Source organism: Lissotriton helveticus, chromosome 1_1, assembly GCF_964261635.1.
Source record: "Lissotriton helveticus chromosome 1_1, aLisHel1.1, whole genome shotgun sequence".
Lineage (NCBI taxonomy): Eukaryota > Metazoa > Chordata > Amphibia > Caudata > Salamandridae > Lissotriton > Lissotriton helveticus.
Genome location: NC_136057.1, coordinates 1,811,041,455 through 1,811,061,518, shown reverse-complemented (window position 1 = coordinate 1,811,061,518; position 20,064 = coordinate 1,811,041,455). Strand labels below are relative to the sequence as shown.

At 42.8% G+C, this 20,064-nt stretch overlaps 1 protein-coding gene across 1 annotated transcript in view; it reads right to left on the bottom strand.

The window, feature by feature from the left end:
- Positions 1 to 20,064, bottom strand: part of LOC144765530 (very-long-chain enoyl-CoA reductase-like) — an 87,861-nt gene that overhangs the window by 24,733 nt on the left and 43,064 nt on the right. Inside the window, exons 8-9 of the mRNA XM_078650329.1 lie at positions 16,465 to 16,522; positions 13,593 to 13,681 (exon numbers count right to left, since the gene is read on the bottom strand). Coding sequence (XP_078506455.1) covers positions 13,593 to 13,681; positions 16,465 to 16,522 — 147 coding nt within the window. The remainder of the gene's footprint in view (positions 1 to 13,592; positions 13,682 to 16,464; positions 16,523 to 20,064) is intronic.

Genomic DNA, 20,064 nt, shown 5'->3' with positions numbered 1-20,064 from the left:
GCGAGTATAATATGGTTTTATATTCCTTACGTGTAAGGAGAGTGACCGAGTATCTAGTCACCTTACCGAATATGAAAGAAGATCTAGACAGAATATATCGTTTCATCCGTACAGGGGATGATCCAGAAAGTATTGGCGAGATTATGTCTCAAAGGAAAGCCGAGATCCAGCTCATGATATTAAAGTTCCTGATCAATTGTCTAATAAGAGAACAAGATTACCCGTCTAAAGATCCCGCCGAAATGAGAATCCTGACAAGGTGGAGTGATAATATAGCCGAGGGTAAGCACAAGACCGTCGGTGCCATGGAAAGTATGTACAAGAAAATTCGTAAAGAAATAATAAGGTTACACGAACAGCGTAAAGCAGCACAAGTAAGCGAGAAAGAAAGTATCTCTGATCCTGAAGAGGAAGACGAGAATCCCGCCAGAATAGCGTATGTAGGAAAATCTAGATTTCCAGATCGCCATTTACGCCTAGAACGCAAGTCTATTTTCCATCATCAAGCACCAGAACAAGGTTCTCTAGAACAAGTATTTCAAGCTACCGATCACATTCTGAAATCACGAGTCGGTTACAGTGAATTAAGTACTATGCATGAACAAGAACTAGTCCGATCAGCAGTCCGATGGATTACTGATTCTACCACTTTTCCAGACGAAATAGTGGCACAAATGTTTCTGAAATTGCCCCCAGCCGAGCAGCGACTGGTGGGTATGTATATGATCCAGCACCTCATTACTTTGTATGAGGATCAACATTCTGATCCAGGTCCGTTGCACGATGTCCTGAACGAGTTACTCCAGTATAGATGGAGAGGTCTAGGTACCGATTTAATCAGTATCATTCTGGAACAGCGTCACAAATATAGAACGTTCCTGAACCCGCATTTTGTTCATGTCTCACCCCCAGAAAGTAAATCATTCTACATAGACAGACAGAATCCGTTACGAGAAGTCCACCCAGTCCAAGGGGCGGGTGGCGTAATGCAACGAGTGTTTGTATACACTCCGATTTCAAAGATGGAACTTCTTGAAATGAAGAAATTAATTCCCTGTCATGACAAAGATCCAGCAGGGTTCCATAGAGAATTAAAAGACATGCTCCGTATGGGAGAATACACTTACCCAGATATCATTAAAATGTTAAAAGTCCTGCTGCCCGCAGGGGTATATGAAAAGTTAAAAGAAAAAGAATGGGAGGTGGGAGAGAAAAAGATCGATTGGGCAGCTCTAGAAGCTGAAGACAAGGCACGAGTACCAGGTACCGGTCTTGGAGATAAATGTAAAGAATTACCAGAATTATTGATTCAAGTTTTACCCAGATTATTGACAACGAGAAAAGAAGACTGGGATGCAATCTCAGCCTGTAAACAGAAACAAGATGAAGATATTAGTGATTTTTATTCTAGATTTGAAAAATGTTTCAGTATCAACAGTGGTCTCAAGACAAGTAGTGAGTCATACCCTCACCTTTTCGTTACCAAATTAGTCGAAAATTCAAGCCCACAAATTAAAAACCGAGTTTTGAAAGTCGAAAGCACCTGGCAAGCAAATACTCCGTCCCAGATGCTCCAGATGCTCCAGTATCACCAGAATAGAATCAGAGAAGAGCAAGAACACGAAAGAAAACGTATGAAAGACACGAAAATGAAAGTACTAGTTGCACAATCCGTTCCTCAAGACAGTCAGAAGAGGGGTCCAAATCAAGCCAATCAAGCCAGTCATCCTGCAGCTCCCGTTAAAGGGAACTGCAATTATTGTAAACAGCCAGGTCATTTTATAAACGAGTGTGCAGTTCTGAAACATAATATAGCTACTGGTAAGACTAAAGAAAGACCACGTCCGCCGAGACAAGAACAAGTTTCACAGATTCCTCAGTCACAGAATGCACAACAGACAGTTTCCGCACCGCAGCCTATTGCTGCAACACAGCACGTTACATCGCAGATGTACCAGTATGCACCGTCTGAGTATCCAGAGTACCAGCCATATTCATGAAACAGCCTAGAGAGGGAGGTAGGCTTGCCTCTCATCGAGATACCTGTAGATCAAGAAGGTCCCTATGTTCACAGTCAAGTATTAGGGAAAGACAGAAAGTTTTTGATCGATACAGGGGCAAGTAGGACCACAATTAGTCACGCCGAAGTTCCAGGGGCTCCGCTCTCAGGCTCAAGAAATGTTTCCCTTGGATTTTCAGGAAAGCCAATAGTTAATGAGATATCTAAGCCAGTCACTCTAGAAGTAGGTCCATTGTCCCGCACTACTGATCTGTTACTTACTAAGTCATGTCCAGAAAACCTATTAGGCATTAAAACACTGAAAGAGTTAGGTGCAGTCATATGCTGTTCCCCAGAGGGAATACGTCTGTTCCTACGTGACTTTAAGGGTCACTATGTATTACGAGATTTTGATTCAAGATTGTCTAATGTTCCACAGCATTTATGGGCGCAAGGTCCAACTGATGTAGGTTACATGCAAATCACACCCCATCGTGTGACTCTCAAACCAGGTGTAGTGTTACCCCGAATCAGACAGTACAGATTGCCACCTGAGGCTGTAGCAGCCTTATCCAAAATTATTGACGAGCTCATGGCTCAAGGAGTAGTTGTAGAAACTGACTCCAATGTATGCAATTCTCCGATCATTCCAGTCATGAAACGTACTGATCCGAATGCACCCCCAGTATATCGATTAGTGATTGATTTACGAGAGCTTAATAAATGTATTATTCCTCAGTACCCAGTTGTCCCAGACATCTCTTCCCTGTTAACAGCCATTGATTCCGAAGCCATGTTCTTCACTGTTATTGACCTCAAGAATGCATTTTTTAGTGTTCCCATTCATCCAGACAGCCAGTTTCTTTTCGGATTTTGTTTAAATGGAAGGAGCTATATGTTTACACGCGCTCCTCAAGGTTTCACAGAAAGTCCTAGTATTTACAGTCAAGCACTCAAGAGACAACTAGACAATATTCACATGCCTACTGACACTGCCCTGCTCCAGTATGTCGATGATCTACTGATCACAGCCCGTTCTGTACGTGACTGCGAGCGAGCATCCCTTACAGTCTTGTATTTTCTAGCCGAGATGGGGCACAAGGTGTCACCTTCGAAGCTTCAATTCTGTGTCCAGCAAGTGGTATACTTAGGACACTTACTGTCCAAGAGGGGTAGGCAGTTGACACCCGACCGTATCCAGTTAATAGCGAGTCTTCCCCAGCCCAGAACCCAGAAGGAGGTACGTGCCTTTATCGGCCTTACTTCTTATTGTAGACAATGGATTCCCCAGTATGCATTTCTAGCCAAGCCACTGATACAGTTAACGACACAGGAGGCAGCCGTATCGACTGTCCTCCCTTGGACATCTGAACATACACTTAGTTTCAACGAGTTAAAGAAAGCTTTATGTCAAGCTCCAGTTCTAGCTACACCGAACTACAGTAAGCCTTTTACACTTTTCGTTACTGAACGCGAAGGTACAGCATTATCTGTTCTCACACAAGATCAAGCAGGACAATACAAGCCCTGTGCTTATTTTTCGAGCACATTAGATCCAGTCGCCCAGGCGTTGCCTGCGTGCCTCAAGTCAGTTGCAGCCACAGCACTAGCTATCAGACAAAGTGATTCCATAGTTTTAGGACATTCCCTGACAGTACAAGTTCCACATTCAGTAGAAGTTCTTTTAAACCGAACACAAACTCAGCACTTGACAATTGCACGTTTAACAGGTTATGAATTGACACTGTTCCAGCCACACATAGAAATTAGACGCTGCAACGTTCTGAATCCTGCTACACTGTTACCATCAGTTAATTCAAATCCAGACACACATGACTGTGTGGAAGTAGTTAACATTACGACAAAGCCAAGACAAGACCTGACAGACATTCCGTTACCAGATCCTGACCTGACACTTTATGTGGATGGTTCATGTATGAGAACTAGTACAGGAGAACTAGTCGCCGCGTATGCAGTAACTACCGACACCGAAGTTATTGAAACACACCGTATCGATACCCTGTCCGCTCAAGCAGCAGAGCTAGTCGCTCTGACACAAGCCTGTATACATGCCAAGAACCTGAAAGTTAATGTTTACACAGATTCACGTTACGCATTCGGAGTTGTACACGACTTCGGAGTGCTCTGGCAGGAGAGAGGTTTCATGACTTCTCATGGAACCAAGATTCAGCATGGTCTCCTTATTCAAGCCCTGTTAGATGCCGTACATTTACCGACATCCATTGCTATCATGAAATGCAAAGCACATACGAAAGTTACTGACATTATTTCCCAAGGTAATGATCTAGCAGACCGCACAGCCAAGCTTACAGCACAGACTCCAGACATTCCAGTTAACATGACACATACTCCAGATCCGATTACATGCATGACAGTTAAGGACCCTACACAAGACGTCATAGATATACAGTTACATGCTACTCCCGATGAAATCAAGAAATGGTCTGAACAAGGAGGGGTCCAGACAGATCAAGGATGGTTAACGAAGGGTAGAGCCACATGGTTTCTCCCCGATTCTATGGTTCAAGTCATTATCAATACCGCACATAGTCCAGCACATTTAGGAGAAAAAGCTATGTTAGACAGTATCCAGAACATTTGGTTCAACAAGCATTTACGAGCTGCAGCCAAGCAGAAAGTCCGTACCTGTATGATATGTTGTCAGTTTAATCCAGGTAAAAGTGTCCCGGTGGAACAAGGTGGTTTCCAGCCCCCTGACCACCCTTTTGAGGTCCTCCAGATGGATTATATTCAGATGGAGCGATGTCGAGGTTTCAAGTATGTCCTTGTAGTTGTATGCGCTTTGTCCAGGTGGACAGAAGCATATCCAGTCCCAGATTACACAGCCGCGACCACTGCCAAGCAGTTGGTTCGTGAATTTTTCCCTAGATATGGACTCCCTAGAGTCGTATATTCTGATAACGGTCAGCCATTCTCATCTGAACTGATGAAGCACGTTTCCCTTTTGTTAGGGTACCAGTGGAAGTTCCATTGTGTACGCCATCCTGAAGCAGCCGGTCTGGTCGAGAGACATAATCAGACCCTGAAAATCCGTATTGCCAAAGTCTGTAAAGAAAAAGGTGTGGACTGGCTAGTAGCTCTGCCAGTTGCTTTGTTTTATATGCGCATGGTCGCACATTCCAGATCAGGTCTGTCCCCGTATGAGGTCGTATTCGGCCGCCCCCCTAACATGTGGGGTACTCCTAGACCCCGAAGTATTACCGATGTTTCATGTAATATGCTGACAGATTACCTAGCTTCCTTGATGTCTGCCCTCAACTCATGTCGTTCACAGGTTGCCGCCGCATTTCCAGACAATACCGAGGTGGCACCGCACGAGATCGTTCCAGGCTCCTTGGTGATGATCAGAAATTTTGACAGATCAAGTCCGCTGGAACCACGTTGGAAGGAGCCACGTCAGGTCCTCTTGACCACCCGTACTGCCGTCAAGTTGGAAGGCAGAAAAGGATGGATCCACCTTTCTCATATTAAACTTTTTAAAGGATTGAAATCCGTTTCTAAAAACATTTCCCAGGATTCGAAAGACTGCCAGAATATTGCTCTTAAGGACTGTCCCGCACAAGACATTATTACAACCCCTCCCTTGTTAGAGAAAACTCCGCAGCAGGAGTATAAGTTAAAGCTCAGGTCTAGTAAAATAAGTCAGTCAGTTTGATTGTATAAGTCCTCCCCTAGGTGAAACGGTTAGACTGTTTCTGACATGTATAAAATAGACCCCCATAGTGAGAGAGTCAGTAATAACTCAATTCAATGTATCGTTTTTCTGAGTTTCGTATTATTCATCAGCATAATGATTTCCTGCACCAGCTATGCGTTCTATTTGTATTTTCCAGTTCCTCATGTAAATATGTCTGCTAATGCTACAGTAGAGCACACGTTTAGTGATCTGCCTCCTCACGAATATTCATACCGCCTCGCTATGCGCAACAACACATTTATCCGTATGTTACATTATTCACACCAGACCAGCAATGCCACTAATTGTTGGGTGTGTGGTCGACTCCCCCCTTTTCAGACATCAAAGGGAGTTCTGCCACTTTTTCCTTATCCATTCTCACACAATGGTTCGTGTGGAGCATGGTCCACGATAACGTCATCCTCAACAGATATGTCTTTTCTTAACAGTACATGTTTTTCAGACAAGCAAGGTTTCCCCCACAGAACAGGTTTAGATCTAGAAAATGAAGTATATAATTTAGGTAATTATTCGTCGAATTTTATGGTCCTGAATGTTCAGTCTGATACTACTCCAGACTTACCTGCTATTTCAGTACTACCTGTCAAAGGCGAATTATGTGTCCGTAGTTATGGTTCTGTACATGTAGGTCACAGTGAATGTACTACTGTTATCCAGTATAGTGACGGTGGGAAATCTGTTTTCAAAGCTTCACGTCATTCTTATTTTATTTGTGGTCAAACCGCATATGCCCGTCTGCCCCTCGATTGGGAGGGAACCTGTTACATTGCCTTCCTACTGCCACCTGTTTTCCTAGCCCCATCTGATTATCACAGAAACACACATTTAGTACACATTAGACATAGAAGGGAGTCCCCAATTGTCGATTATACTGAAACTACTCTAGAACAGTATACAGATTTCAATAAAGGCTTCTTCTTCTTTGTAGGACCTGTCCAGAATAGTAAACTGATCCGTAGGTTAACAAGAACCCTTGAAGCTATAGTAAATGAGACTGCCTCTGCTCTAGGTAACTTAACCGAAGAACAATCTGCTATGAGATTTGTCGTTTTGCAAAATCGTCTCGTCCTTGACGTCATACTGGCCGATAGGGGCGGGGCCTGTAGAGTCATCGGATCTAGTTGCTGCATTTTCATTCCAAATAACGCGCCGTCTGTTTATTCAGCTATAACCAGACTCCATAAAATTGCCCATCTGTTACACCAAGATCCAGGCACCTGGACATGGTCCAGTTGGTTCTGGAATATAATTTCCGCATGGGGATGGAAAGTCCTGTCCTTTCTAGGTATTGCAGTAGCGATCATATTTAGCTGCTGCCTCTGTATACAATGTGGCCCTGCGATTTGCAGCATGTGTGCTACCTCTTGTATTCCTAGTCCTAAGCCCCGTTCTAAATCCCGTTCCAAGACAATTCGAGACGAGCAAATGGTACTGTATGAAATGATAGATGGTATCATGAAAATTGATGTTTCCTGATGGAAACGTAGTGACAAGGAGGGAATGTGGAAAAGTAAATTTTGCCATGTTCTGTGTCCCTACGCCTCATCCATCATATGTTATGTGTGCATGACCAATATGCATATGTTATTCCCCATGTCCGATTAATGACGCAATTCCAGTTGTGTCCACCTTTAGTATGCTAGTTTCCAGTCCTCGTGAATACTACGAATATCAGGCCTATGTAAAGTTATAATTGCCACGTTTCCCAGTGTGCACGTTATTCCATTATAAAGTCCCCGTTTCCAGGCCTCAAAAGGGCCCGGACATCAGATTCAGCTCCTGTCTCCTGAAAGCCTCGCTGAGGAGCGATACAGCCCCCACCTGTATCCTCGACCCTTCACTTACTTCCTGCCTCGCAGTGCCCGGTGCAGCTTGGCTCTGCCTCTGAGTCTGCCAAAAGTATGTTATAGTTCCAGTTATCAGTTCAGTCCTCCTTCTCTGCATTCCTGAGCTACTGAACTGCATCAATAGTTTCCGTCATTGTCTAGCCTTCTCGTCTCCATGTTAGAGAAATACTGCATTTAATGGTCATTTAATATTCTTCATCACGCACTACATGTAGAATAATGCATGGTCCAGTCTTAGAATCAAGTTAGCTTTTCCCCTCATGACTTCTAGTTTATATCAACATGTTCCCTAAACATCAGATACCAGATAGGGTTTAGGTACATGTCGCTCCGACCCTCCAGACTTTAGTCTCTGCTCCTAACACAGAGTTCGTAGCCCCCAGCTTCTCCTAGTAATACGTCATTGCCAGTTTTCGCGCACCATTAGGTTAGAGGTCCCGGCTCCTTAGGTAGCCCCCTCCTATGTTTCCGCCCCATTCATGACATATTCTGTTACGTTTGCACCACATGCCTAAGTATACTCCCAGTTACACCTCTTTCTACTGTTATCTTTCGCGACTGCTACGCGTCACGCCTTCTGCTCCACCCACTGTTACGCCTACTGCAATGTAATGCTATGTGTTTGCGCTATGTATATAAGTTGATGTATTGTTATTAAAAGTTAGCGCGCTCATCCCAGATCAAGCCCCGGCAGCTGCTGGGCCCCAGTTGTCCTGCTGGGCCCTGTTACCCCCGTTCTATGCAGGTTGTCCTGATCCTGTCCTTATGCTGTAATAAACCTGCAGAAACTCCTACTACCTCGAGTCTTGACTCTTATTTTATTGAGCTATCTGTTATACATTTATTCATCCAAAAATAGATCCGGTATTATTTATTTATATACCACAACTACATGGAATGTTAAAGGTTTAAATAATCCCATTAAAAGACAACAAGTTTTATCCCACTTGGCTAGATTACACACTGACATTGCCATGTTGCAAGAAACCCACTTATCAGATACTGAAACCTCTAAATTAAAACGACTTTGGGTTGGTAACGTTATCTCCTCCCCAGCTTTAGGGAAAAAGAATGGTGTTGCAATCTTAGTTCACAAAAAGTTTAATGTTTCTATTGTTCATCAGGAAATTGATTCTGAAGGTCGCTGGGTGATTACCAAATTGTTAATTGATAATGTACCATTAGTTATTTTTAATGTTTATGCTCCAGTTTCTGTTGATAACAAATTTTGGGTACTTATTTCTGACAAATTACTTTCCTATGATGACGATTACATTATTTTTGGTGGTGATTGTAACCAAATTCATGATCCATTTTAGATAGACACTCCCCAGTTAAATTGCCAATTTTCCAAATTTGCCTCTGCCATCTGGCGTAAATCCTTAATTGATATCTGGAGACTTTGTCATCCAGATCTCCGAGAATATAGTTATTTCTCTCCCCCACATAAAACTCAATCCCGCATTGACTATCTCTTTTTTAGTAAGTCTCTGGCTCAATGGGCTCTTAATTCAGAGATAGGCTCCATTTTAATCTCAGATCACGCCCCGGTTTTTGTTGATTTTGACCTAATTCCCTTCTCCCTTTCCTCCGGTAGATGGCGTTTTAATAATTCCCTTCTTGTGAATCCTAAATTCTCTGGCCAATTCAGTTCCTTTGCTAATGACTTCTTTGTTACTAATAACCTCTCTGATTCTTCTCCTGCTATGATTTGGGATTCTTTTAAGGTGACTGCTAGAGGTTTTATAATTAATTATGTTTCTCAGAAAAAAAAGATTTTTGAAAAACAATCTGCCCAACTTCTTGCTAAAATTAAGCAACTAGAGTATACCTATTGCCAATCACTCACCGACTCCTCTTTAAAGGATTTAATTTCTGTCAGAGTCTCTTTCAATAAATTATCTACTGACGCCGCAGCCTCTTATCTTTTGAAATGTAGCACACGATATTATGGAGGTCAAAATAAAATGGGGAAGCTTTTAGCTAATTATTTGAAAACTCGCCGTGACAGAACCAGGATTGCTTCCATTACAGATTCTACGGGTAAATCTCTTTTCAAAGATGACGATATTTTACAGGAATTTGTCACATTCTATAAACATCTTTATACTTCAGAAACCCAACCCCTCCCATCTGACTTATCCGTTTACTTTCAGTCGCTTACTTCTCCTTCCTCTCCCCACATTAACTTTGACACTCTCGAAACAGATATAACTTTGCAGGAAATTTCTCATGCAGTTTCAGTCTTACGACGAGGTAAGGCACCAGGCCCCGACGGCTTTACCATTGAATTTTATGATCATTTTTCGATTCTTCTTCTGCACCTTCTTCTCCTATTTAACTCTTATATTACAAACTGCTCTTCCCAAGGAACTTTTCAAGAAGCTATGATTTGTTTAATCCCCAAGGACAATAAGGATTCCTCTTTCTGTAAAAATTACCGTCCCATCTCCCTTGTGAACATGGATTATAAGATTTTTGAAAAATTACTAGCATTGCGTATCGATCCCATTTTACCTGAACTCATTGGACCAGAACAGTCCGGTTTCGTCAAAGGACGTTTATTCTCCGACAACTCTAGAGTCTTCTTTAATGTACTTAGCAAAGCTTATTCTATACACTATCCACTTGCTGCCATAACTCTGGATGCAGAAAAGGCGTTCAATAGGATTGGTTGGGATTTTATGTTTCACGCTCTCAGATGGATTGGCTTTCCCTCTCAATTAATCTCCCTTATTTCCTTATAGTATTCTGGCCCTAGAGCTTCTATCTTTGCAAATGGCAAAATCTCAGATTATTTTTCCCTTTCCAGAGGTGTTCGCCCAGGCTGCCCCTTGTCTCCTTTGTTGTTTATAGTGGCATTAGAACCCTTTTTAACAAAAAATAAGACAAGACATTCAAATTACCGGTTATAATCCTGACCCCAGCCAAGTTAAATTGTCTGTTTATGCAGACGATATTCTCTTATGTTACTCTAATCCCGATACTTCTCTTCCCTCTTTCCTTCGTCCAGTCGACAGTTTCTCAAAGGTCTCAGGTTATCGCCTCAATCGAGATAAATGTGAAGTCCTACCTCTTAACGTCTTATGTCTTCGTCATTACTTTGATCACACAGGTTTTTCCTGGCAACCGACTAAATTAAAATGCTTAGGATTATGGTTTTCCTCTTCTATTTCTGATACTTTGAAATTTAACTTCGAGTATATCACCAAAAAATGGACTGATTCATTTACCAGATGGCATCCTCTCTTTCTTTCACGGTGGGGCAGACTGGATTCCATAAAAATGATGTTTGCACCTATAATTTTATATTCCCTTTCCATGATACCTGTCCGCATCTCGAATTATTATTTTAAATGATTAGACTCAATCTTACTGAAATTCCTCTGGAAAAACAAAGCCCCTCGGATCGCCTTATCCTATCTTAAAAAAAAGAAGTTCCCTGACTTTAAATCTTATCATTATGCATTTTCTCTCAAACAAGCTTCTCAATGGTTATCTACTGAATTCTTAACTCACCCTCCTTTTTGGTTATCTATTGAAAAATCCCTTACTTCACCGTTTGACTTCCTTGAAACACGTTTACTGCTAATGCTTCTTTTCTACACTCTCCTATTATTGCCCATACACGACATCTTTTAACCCCCCTTTTACCTTCCTCATACCCTTCTTTTACTTCCTTATCCCAACAACCTATTTGGCATAATAAACTTCTTCGTATCAACAAGCGCTCTTTTTTCTGGAAATCTTGGAGATCCAAAGGCTTATTATGGATTTTTCAACTCCTGTTTGATAATGTGCCCTTAACCTTTTCTGATGTTCAATCTCAATTCCTTCTTCCAAATTCTTTTAGGAAACAGTATGATCTTCTACTTCCTGCTCTTCAACAATATCTTCAAACACTCCCTACATCTCCCAACCTTCCTGCTCCATGTTCCACAATTTTTCCGCTTTTAGAAACTTCTCCCTCTGCTTCTCGTATTTACACTTGTCTTTTAATTCCTTTGGAACGTCTTAAAACAAAAACTGAATTGGCCTGGGAACAGGATTTGTCAACATTCTGGCCCGTCTCTTTATGGGATAAAATATGGTTAAACATTCATAAGACATCAAGAGCAGCTAACACCACCCAAACCCTTTACTTTATTTATCAGCGTTCATTATTTTCTCCAGCAAAATTGGCCTCTTTTTCCCCAGACCTTTCACCTAAATGTTGGGCTTGCCCATGCCCGAATGCTGATTTGATTCACATGCTATTTCATTGCCCTAATATTCATGCCTTCTGGCAATCAGTTTGGTCTCGTATGAATGTTATTTTTAAGACGAAAACCCCCTTCTCCTCTTCAGCTGTTTTCCTAGGTTCCCTATCCCCAACTTGGCCCCAAATTCCTTTTCACTTCAAATTACTCGACTTAGTAATAGCTGTAGCTTTCCATTTGATAACCTCCAACTGGAAAGATTCGACAAAAGTTACATATTCCGCTTAGTGGAATGCCATTTTTTTTCACCATAGGCTTGACACTAATTACATTACACCTCTTTTCCTGGCAATTAAAAGGGACTTATTATGGCTCCCACTTACTGCATACTTATCCACCCTCTCTTCCCCAAGCTCCTCTATTGTTACTCACACAAATAAGTCAGATGAGGCTCGTAAACCACCATGATTATTTCTAGTTGTCTTTTTTCTTCATTTTTCTTAATATTTTTATATATTCATTTATTAGTTTTATTCATGCACGAATTTATAGAATCATTTCTCAGCATACAATGTTTTATTTAGAATGCTATTACTTTGTTTATTGACAAAATGTATTGTACTATTTTCCCTTTGCTTCCCTTTCTTTCCTTTCCTTTAGTTCAGTTATAACTGTTTATTGAATCCGTTTTGTTACGCATCTTTATTTTGTACTTTCATTTTCATATCCAATTATACTGCTTTGATGCACTGTTATTTTATTCCTTTTTATGCTTGGTTTCAATAAACTTGAACTTAAAAAATAAATAAAAAATAGGCGATAGTATAAATCCTAAAACCAGCCAGATAGAAGATACAGGTGGAAGTAAAGAATGGCTTCACTAGTAGAACATAATTCACAAAGATTTTGCTGTGTCTCACTCTCACTCTTGTGGCACTCCTGATCAGGGTCGGACTGGGAGGGACAATAGCCAAGGGCACCAAAATAAAAGTGGCCCCCATTGGTAAATTAGAAAGTTAAAAATGTGGCCCATGTTAGCAATTCGGGACAGTTTTGAACTTATAAAGACACGTTGTGTAGGTGCTTTTCAAAGTATGGAAGACTGAATGGATTTCAGCTTGCTCTAGCCAATGTTTGTTTAAATATCAGATAAATCCATAGCAAAAACCAGCCCAGCAGACCTTAAAACAAGCTCACAAGCAGCCAAACAATGGTGCACACAATGAAATATCTGACCAGCCCATAGACACTGCCTGATTCCTTAAAGGCCAGTCCGACCCTGCTCGCGATTTGCTTCTGACTTCCGAGAATCAGGGCCGGACTGACTACCAGGCAGTTTTGAATGCTGCCGAGCTGGGGGCTGATTTCACTGTGGTGGGGGCTGATTTCATTCATGGAGACCTGCGTGTGCTTCGAAATAATTAAAGCGAAACGAATTTCGTTTAGCACACGCAGGTCTCCATGAAAGAAATCAGCCCCTAGCTCAGCAGCATTCCAAACTGCCAGGTAGCCAATACGGCCCTGCCGAGAATCTCACATAGAGTCAGCTTGACGGCTGCTTTCTGAACAGACTGCACCTACTGTTGCTGAAGTCAAACGTTTGTATTGCTGTTTACGCACAGATCTAAGCAGCAAGCACTTTCCTCAAGGAGCTAAGTCAGCAGAGGCCTCATTAACAGCACTCTTAAATGCTTGACCTGGGGGTTCCCTGCTAGTCATGGCATCAGAAACATTAAACTCGTTTTACAGTTGCATGCCTATTGTATCTAGTATCATATTAAGCTCTGTCTGATATATTTGGCAAATACCTCATAGGTGTAGTTGGGGCAGGATACAAAGAAAAATAGCCATGTGAAAGGATTCTTTGTTGGGTGAGGGATCCGACGAATCTTCGACTCTGAAAAATAAAGGATGCAATAAAAACAGAATAGCATGCAGCTGCACAAAGTCATCTGTAACTCTTACGTATGGACAATCATAATTCTGGCACATAGCATTCAGACTTTATCTTTTTATTTGTAATGCATTTTAAAGCTCCCTTCAAACCATACTCATCAGCAGTAAATTGCAATATATTCCTTTTTCTAATAGCCAAATATTCCTTTCTAATTTTAAAAGATATCTAAAGAATATGTAGTGCAGACCTTGGGTCACCTTTAAGGTATGATGTAAGGTGGCACAGCAAGGACTGACTTGATCTACCTTTGTTGCCGCTTTCTTGCCCTGCAATGTGCACCTTAACTGTGCCCCACACCGTCACTGTGCCCTCACCACCTCAAAGTACTGCTCCTTGTGAAAGTCCCACTCCCACTCCCCTTGTCTTTTTTTCACACACGTCATCCTTGTGTTATAATACTCTCCACTCTCTCTGTGTAAAGCCTCCACCCTATGCTGCTTCTATTCTTTGTCTTTACTTCCTCCTCAGCAGGTCCCTCCTTGGGATGGTCAAGTTATTTATGCGCTGTGCCCACTAGGTATGCGTCACGGCACTCTTTCACCATGTTCTTGCATTGCATTGGTTAAATGCTTCATGTTAGGTGCGTGAGGCTAGAAAGGTTGAACTATCCACCCAAACGTGAACAAATAAAAGATGACTGACTGCTGGAGTTGGATGGCTAAATTTAGAAGAAAAATAATGACATGAGAGTAAGTCCTTTGATTGGCTTTGATCCCAAGGAGAGCAAGATCATGCATTACCATGAATATCTTCAGGAAACTATTAATTATGTGTACAATTAAAGAGTGCAATGGGTACAATTCCTTGACACAGTAGTTAATCATGGACAGAGGTGTGCAGATGCTAGGGGGCTCAGAGGACATCATCAGAGAAAGACCAAGTACCCAGCTATGGGTAGATTTAGCTAACGTGCAATGTACAGGGTGCGGCAGACGCAGCCTCAGCACACCAGGCAAGGCCATCCCACCCAAATTAGAGCCTTCTGCTACATCGATGGGAGAGCTGCTCTGGGACTAAAAAACATGGCAGGGGGTGGCCATGTCACTGCCAGCCCAGCAAGCCTGTCGTGACTTATATCTGCAGATAGACCACAAAAGACTGGGTCCATCTTCAAAATTCCCTAACTAATGTCCCTTATAAGCAGGGTGCTGTCACCCTGCAATTGGAGAACATTTAGGGATTTTTTCTGTCCAGTGTTGCCATGGTTCATGGGGCGAATCTGGACAGAAATGATGCTGACAGTTCCCTAAACTGGAGCCAGCGGCAGTTTAACCATCGGGAACTTGGCATTCCCCAAACACTCTAAATAACGCTCAGGCCACAGCTCTCTTTCCCAACAGCAACAGAAACATTGGGGAAAATGTAATAAATCGGACACAGCACAGCACAACGCCCAAGTTCCTCCTAATGTTCTACTAATGTATGGCACAGTGTTTGTCTTCCCCAGTGCTGGTGCCCTTCAGGCTGCCATGACCCAATGCACCATAGGATGTGTGAGGTCTGTCAAGTGTAGGCTTTGTACTGGAAGGGCCGCCTGGCAGTACAAAGAATTTAGGGGCATATTATCAAGACACAGTGTCGCTGGTTTAGAGGCAGAGAACTGCCACTAAAGTGGCGATAAGGGCTTGATAATATGCCCATGTGAATTCCCATAGAAGCCCATGTTCTGGTGTGAACATCGGCCTCTGTGGGAATTCTCTACGGCATATTATTAAGCCCATTATTGCTGCTTTAGCAGCAGTTTCCTGACACTAAAGCCGCGATAATCTGAACTCCTTTCTAGACAATATACCCCTATGTTTTAATACTTTTGCCAAGTTGTATGTGTGCTGTACAATGCAGCATAAATGCACAGTCACAGCCGGCGCAGGTGAACGAGGTGGGGCGGAGGACGGGGCGGGGCAGGGGGAGTAGACAGACTATGGAATAGGTTTTATTTATTTATTAATTGTACCTATTCTGTCGTCCTTTGACTTCCCTCCCTCCCAACCCGCCCTGCACCACCGCACTTACCTGCCCTGTCTGCTGCTGCTCGTGCAAACTTTGGAAAGTATGGAGAGCCTAAAACATTTCTCCTGTGTTACTCCTGACACGAGATAGCATAAGGTTTTGGTGAAAATTCTTGTCTACAATTGTTGGTAGATTGGGATTTGTGTCAAAACCCATCGATGGTTGAATGAAAAAACCTATGTACCTCCATGCAACGCCTCCTTGATGCGAACTAGCCCAAAGTAGTCCTTTCAACTACTTTACTTTATCCAACTTTTCAACATAAATTCTCATTTGCTTTGGAAAGTAAAAACCAACGCACTACATTACACAAGGTTTGCATTACAAACGTACCGCAAACCTTGCACAACGTATTAGTAAATCTGGCCCATCCTGCTGGAGTATGAACAATTCTTTTTGGTGCAAGAATACTTTAGGGCCATCAAAAGTTTGTTGCCAAGAACTTTATTGTGGTGGCTGCTTCTTTCTCCCTTTCTACTACTGTTTTTCAGATATCTATTCGTGAGTTTATCTCTGCGTGCGCTCTGGAACTTGCTTGAACTGGAACTCGAGACGGGCAGATGGAGAATGGTTTGAAGATGAGTTGGAATAAATGATCATAACTCCTGATCTTACCTGTGCGTAATGTATTCCTCATATATTTTTATAAAAGTGGAAATACACGTTTCACCTGATTAGCCTTACAAAAATCATTTTAGTTCCATGATATTTACCATTTGTTCTCAGCCTATTGAGTGCAACATTGATGGAGAAGTTTCCAGTTTCGCATATCTGCATTAAAAAAAAGCATGCTGTCAAATAAAGCCTTTCCACATACTTATGCAAAACAATCCACAAAATAAAAATGATGTATGTTTCTGAAAACAGAAAAGAAGGCTATGTTAGGCCAAGCAAAACCTAACTTGTGTGTTTTGTACTTCTTTTGTATTTAAAATGTGATTAAAGACACAAATATCAAGTGGACGATTCCCCTGAACCCAATAATTTAAGGACTACATTTTGTTGTGTAAAGCAACATTTTTGCACTTTCTCATTTCAGTGTTTAACTTGAGGCAGGTCAGAGCATCCTAACAAATATTTGTGAGTACATTTAGACATCCAGCATTGGTTATGCTGAATTTTCCACCTCGGCGTGGCACCAGAGACTGCTCATAGACATTTCTATTTAATGTCTCTTGTAATTCCTTGGAGTCAAACAACCTAGTTATTGACAGCTTCCAAACTATTATTTTTCTGTGGGAAGCTTCATTATGAACAGGGCTCCCAGTTTTATGGTATTTATTATTTTAACATTTACATCTGTATTTATCCATATTTATTTTTTGGCCATTTTATCTGTATTTATCCATATTTATTTTATGTTGTGCGTATAAATTAAGTTGAAAAACTGTACATTTCCATGTTTATTTAACTGATACATGCACACTCATATGTTGATAATGTCGTTTTAGCGATTTAAGCTTTCAAATAGTACATAACAATACATCCACTGGTAAATATTAGCTTTATACCATGAATGTATATTGACATATGCCGTAATTCAAATACATTTCATCCTGTTTTCTAGTTTCCCAAGTTGTCCATATGCTCAGCTGCTGGCCTATAGTTCATCAAAGACAGCATGGAGAGTCACTTAAAAGGAGCACAACTTTCTGTATTTATCCACTTTTAAAAATAAATGCAGACAGAAAACACATTGTTTTATGTCAGTATTTATCGGTAATAATCCGTAAAAACGGATAACAGGGAGCCTTAATTATGAATAACTAGATCAAAATTCGGTTATTCTCTACAATGATGTCACAGTAGTGGTTACCCATTGGATGTACTTGATAACCCTTTGCTCTGCTGCTGTGCCCAGGTCTTCGGATGCCTGACCCCAGTGGCAGAATGGTGGTTGGTGGCCTTGCCTGCTTTGTTTCACCTCTCCTTTGAGATAAGGGCGAGTGCAGGGGGTGTTGTGCATGTGCCAGCCGTCTTCCCTCTGTCAGTGAGTGTCTGCAGACCCGCCCTGATAGAAAAAAACATCCTTCGCTGACAAGTGTCTGTCACAGAGCCACTGTCACCATGGTGGTGCTCTCCTCTCTCAATGTGAGGGTAGAGATCACGGTTTTGGGAAGGGAGGAGGCAGATGGCACAGAGGGTGGTCGGAGTGTGAATCAAGGACATGTAATGTTTTTTTAAAATATTTGGATCCAGGCTGGGCTAGGCAGATTTCATAATGAAGTGGTGGTCGGTGCCAGGATGACTTCTCATACTCCAGTCTGGGCAATAGTTGACCATTGTATTAAAGTCTTCGCCACCACCTTGGTCCATGCTCCCATGTGAGATGGACCAGGTGAACACAGCAACAGATGGCTTATCAGTAATTTATGTGCTTTCTGGAAGGGCGGGTGACTCTGAAGCAAGGGTGCCATCTTGTTTTAGCATAAAGTCTAACATACACAAGACAGACTGCAGAACAGAAGTGATAACTTTGGAAGTCACATGATGTGTTGCGTAGAGTAAAATGTGGGGTGTCTGGTTCCATTTTATATCAAGTCAAATATACAGTTGCTATCCTTGCCCTCAAATCACAATCTGGGAGAAACCTGTTCCTTGAGAGTCTATTGAATTCTCATCAGAAATTGTACGACTCTCAAGATGGTAGTTGATAATGTATCCCTCTTAATTTGTTCCACTCTTTTTTAGTATTTCTAATTTCTTATATCTCCATACCTCTCTTTTTTTCTCTTTGGATTTTCTATTTTTAGATTGAGGCAAGATGGCGTCCGAGCTGGACGTATGTGCAAACCGCTCCTGCTGGACCTCGCTGCTCGTTAGATCACGCACCTATTGTATTAGAGATACAGTGGGGTCATAGGAAATCAAAATGTGCACAGTTTACATTTGATAGGAAGTTGGGATTAAATAATGATTTTGAAGCGCAAATGGGGAAGTGGATCCAGCTCTTTTTCCAGGAAAATAAGGGGACCGCTAGTCCAGGCATTGTCTGGGATACTTTTAAAGCTTGTTTTCGTGGCAAATGTATGAGTTTCACGTTCAGGCAGCAGAAGAAAGCTAAACAAGAGTTAGGTATCTTATACCAGCGCCTAGTACAGGCTGAAACTGTATTAATGAATGGTGTAGTTACTGGATTGAATGACTTAGGCAATCTTGAGGATCAAGTAGCTAAATGCCGAGCTAAAGTGGTGGGTTATTGGAGCACAGAAAATGCAAGGAAGTACTTGACTTCAAAGATGGAAAAACATGAGTACTCTGAAATAATTGGTGTTAGAAAGGCGGTCCCCGGGGCGGCAGAAGGTGTCTGACTGACCACCCCTAGACCCACCTCTCCTTCGGGAGATGGCCGAGCGTTGGTCGAGAGGCCTCCTGGGAGAGGTTCCTCTCCTAGAATCGTAACAGCAGAGCAATCACACCACTACAAAGGTACACCACACAAAAGGATAACTTCTTAGGGTCTTTATCAACAATAAAGATTGGTTCTCTTGGCAATATGTACAAGCGGATCGAGGGATCCTTAAAGTCTCGGTACTGGGGGGAAAGGGGTAGCGGGACAGTCTTAGTACCAGCCTGGTACGGGGATACCCTACGCACAGCTCTCAATCCTCGAGCTGGGGGGTTCCACAAGGACGAGCCGCGGCAGCGCCAGCAGGGCTCCGAAGATGGTTTCAGCGAGGTCGGGCCGCGGCAGCGCCAGCAGGACTCCAAAGATAGTTTCAGCGAGGTTGGGCCGCGGCAGCGCCAGCAGGACTCCAAAGAGGGTTACAGGGATCAGAGCAGTGAGTTCTTCTCGGGGTCAACCGCGACAGCGTCAGCAGGGCTCTCGACTCCAGGATACAACTGCCGACTCATTCCAGAGCTGCCCCAGATATAGGTCTGGAGGCCTTTGATGTCCGGACCCTCGCGCCTGGGGGTCAGAGGGGCCGGGATGAAGGTGTCCAGACACCCAGCAGGGGGGTGGAGCCAGCGCCCAGGGAGTCCGGGGGGGTGATCGAAACCAGGCGTCCGGGACGGCTGGAGGGCCATCGAAACTCTCCTCCTCCTTGATTCGTCGAGTGGCCGTTTTACCCCCTGGTCGGATCTTGGTGCCTCGATGTCGGGGCTTCGCTGGGGCCGTGGCCGAGGTCGGGCCGAGGCCACGTGGTCGTGACGTGGAAGGCCCAAGATGGAGTCAGGCCTGAGATGGCGGCCAGGTTAGGGGCCAGACCAGCAGAGTAGGGCGAGTAGGGGTCGCCGTGTTCCTGAGGGGGAGAGCCGGGGGTCGCCAGGAGAGGCGGCTCTCGTTGAGGGATGGAGAGGGAGGTTCGTCG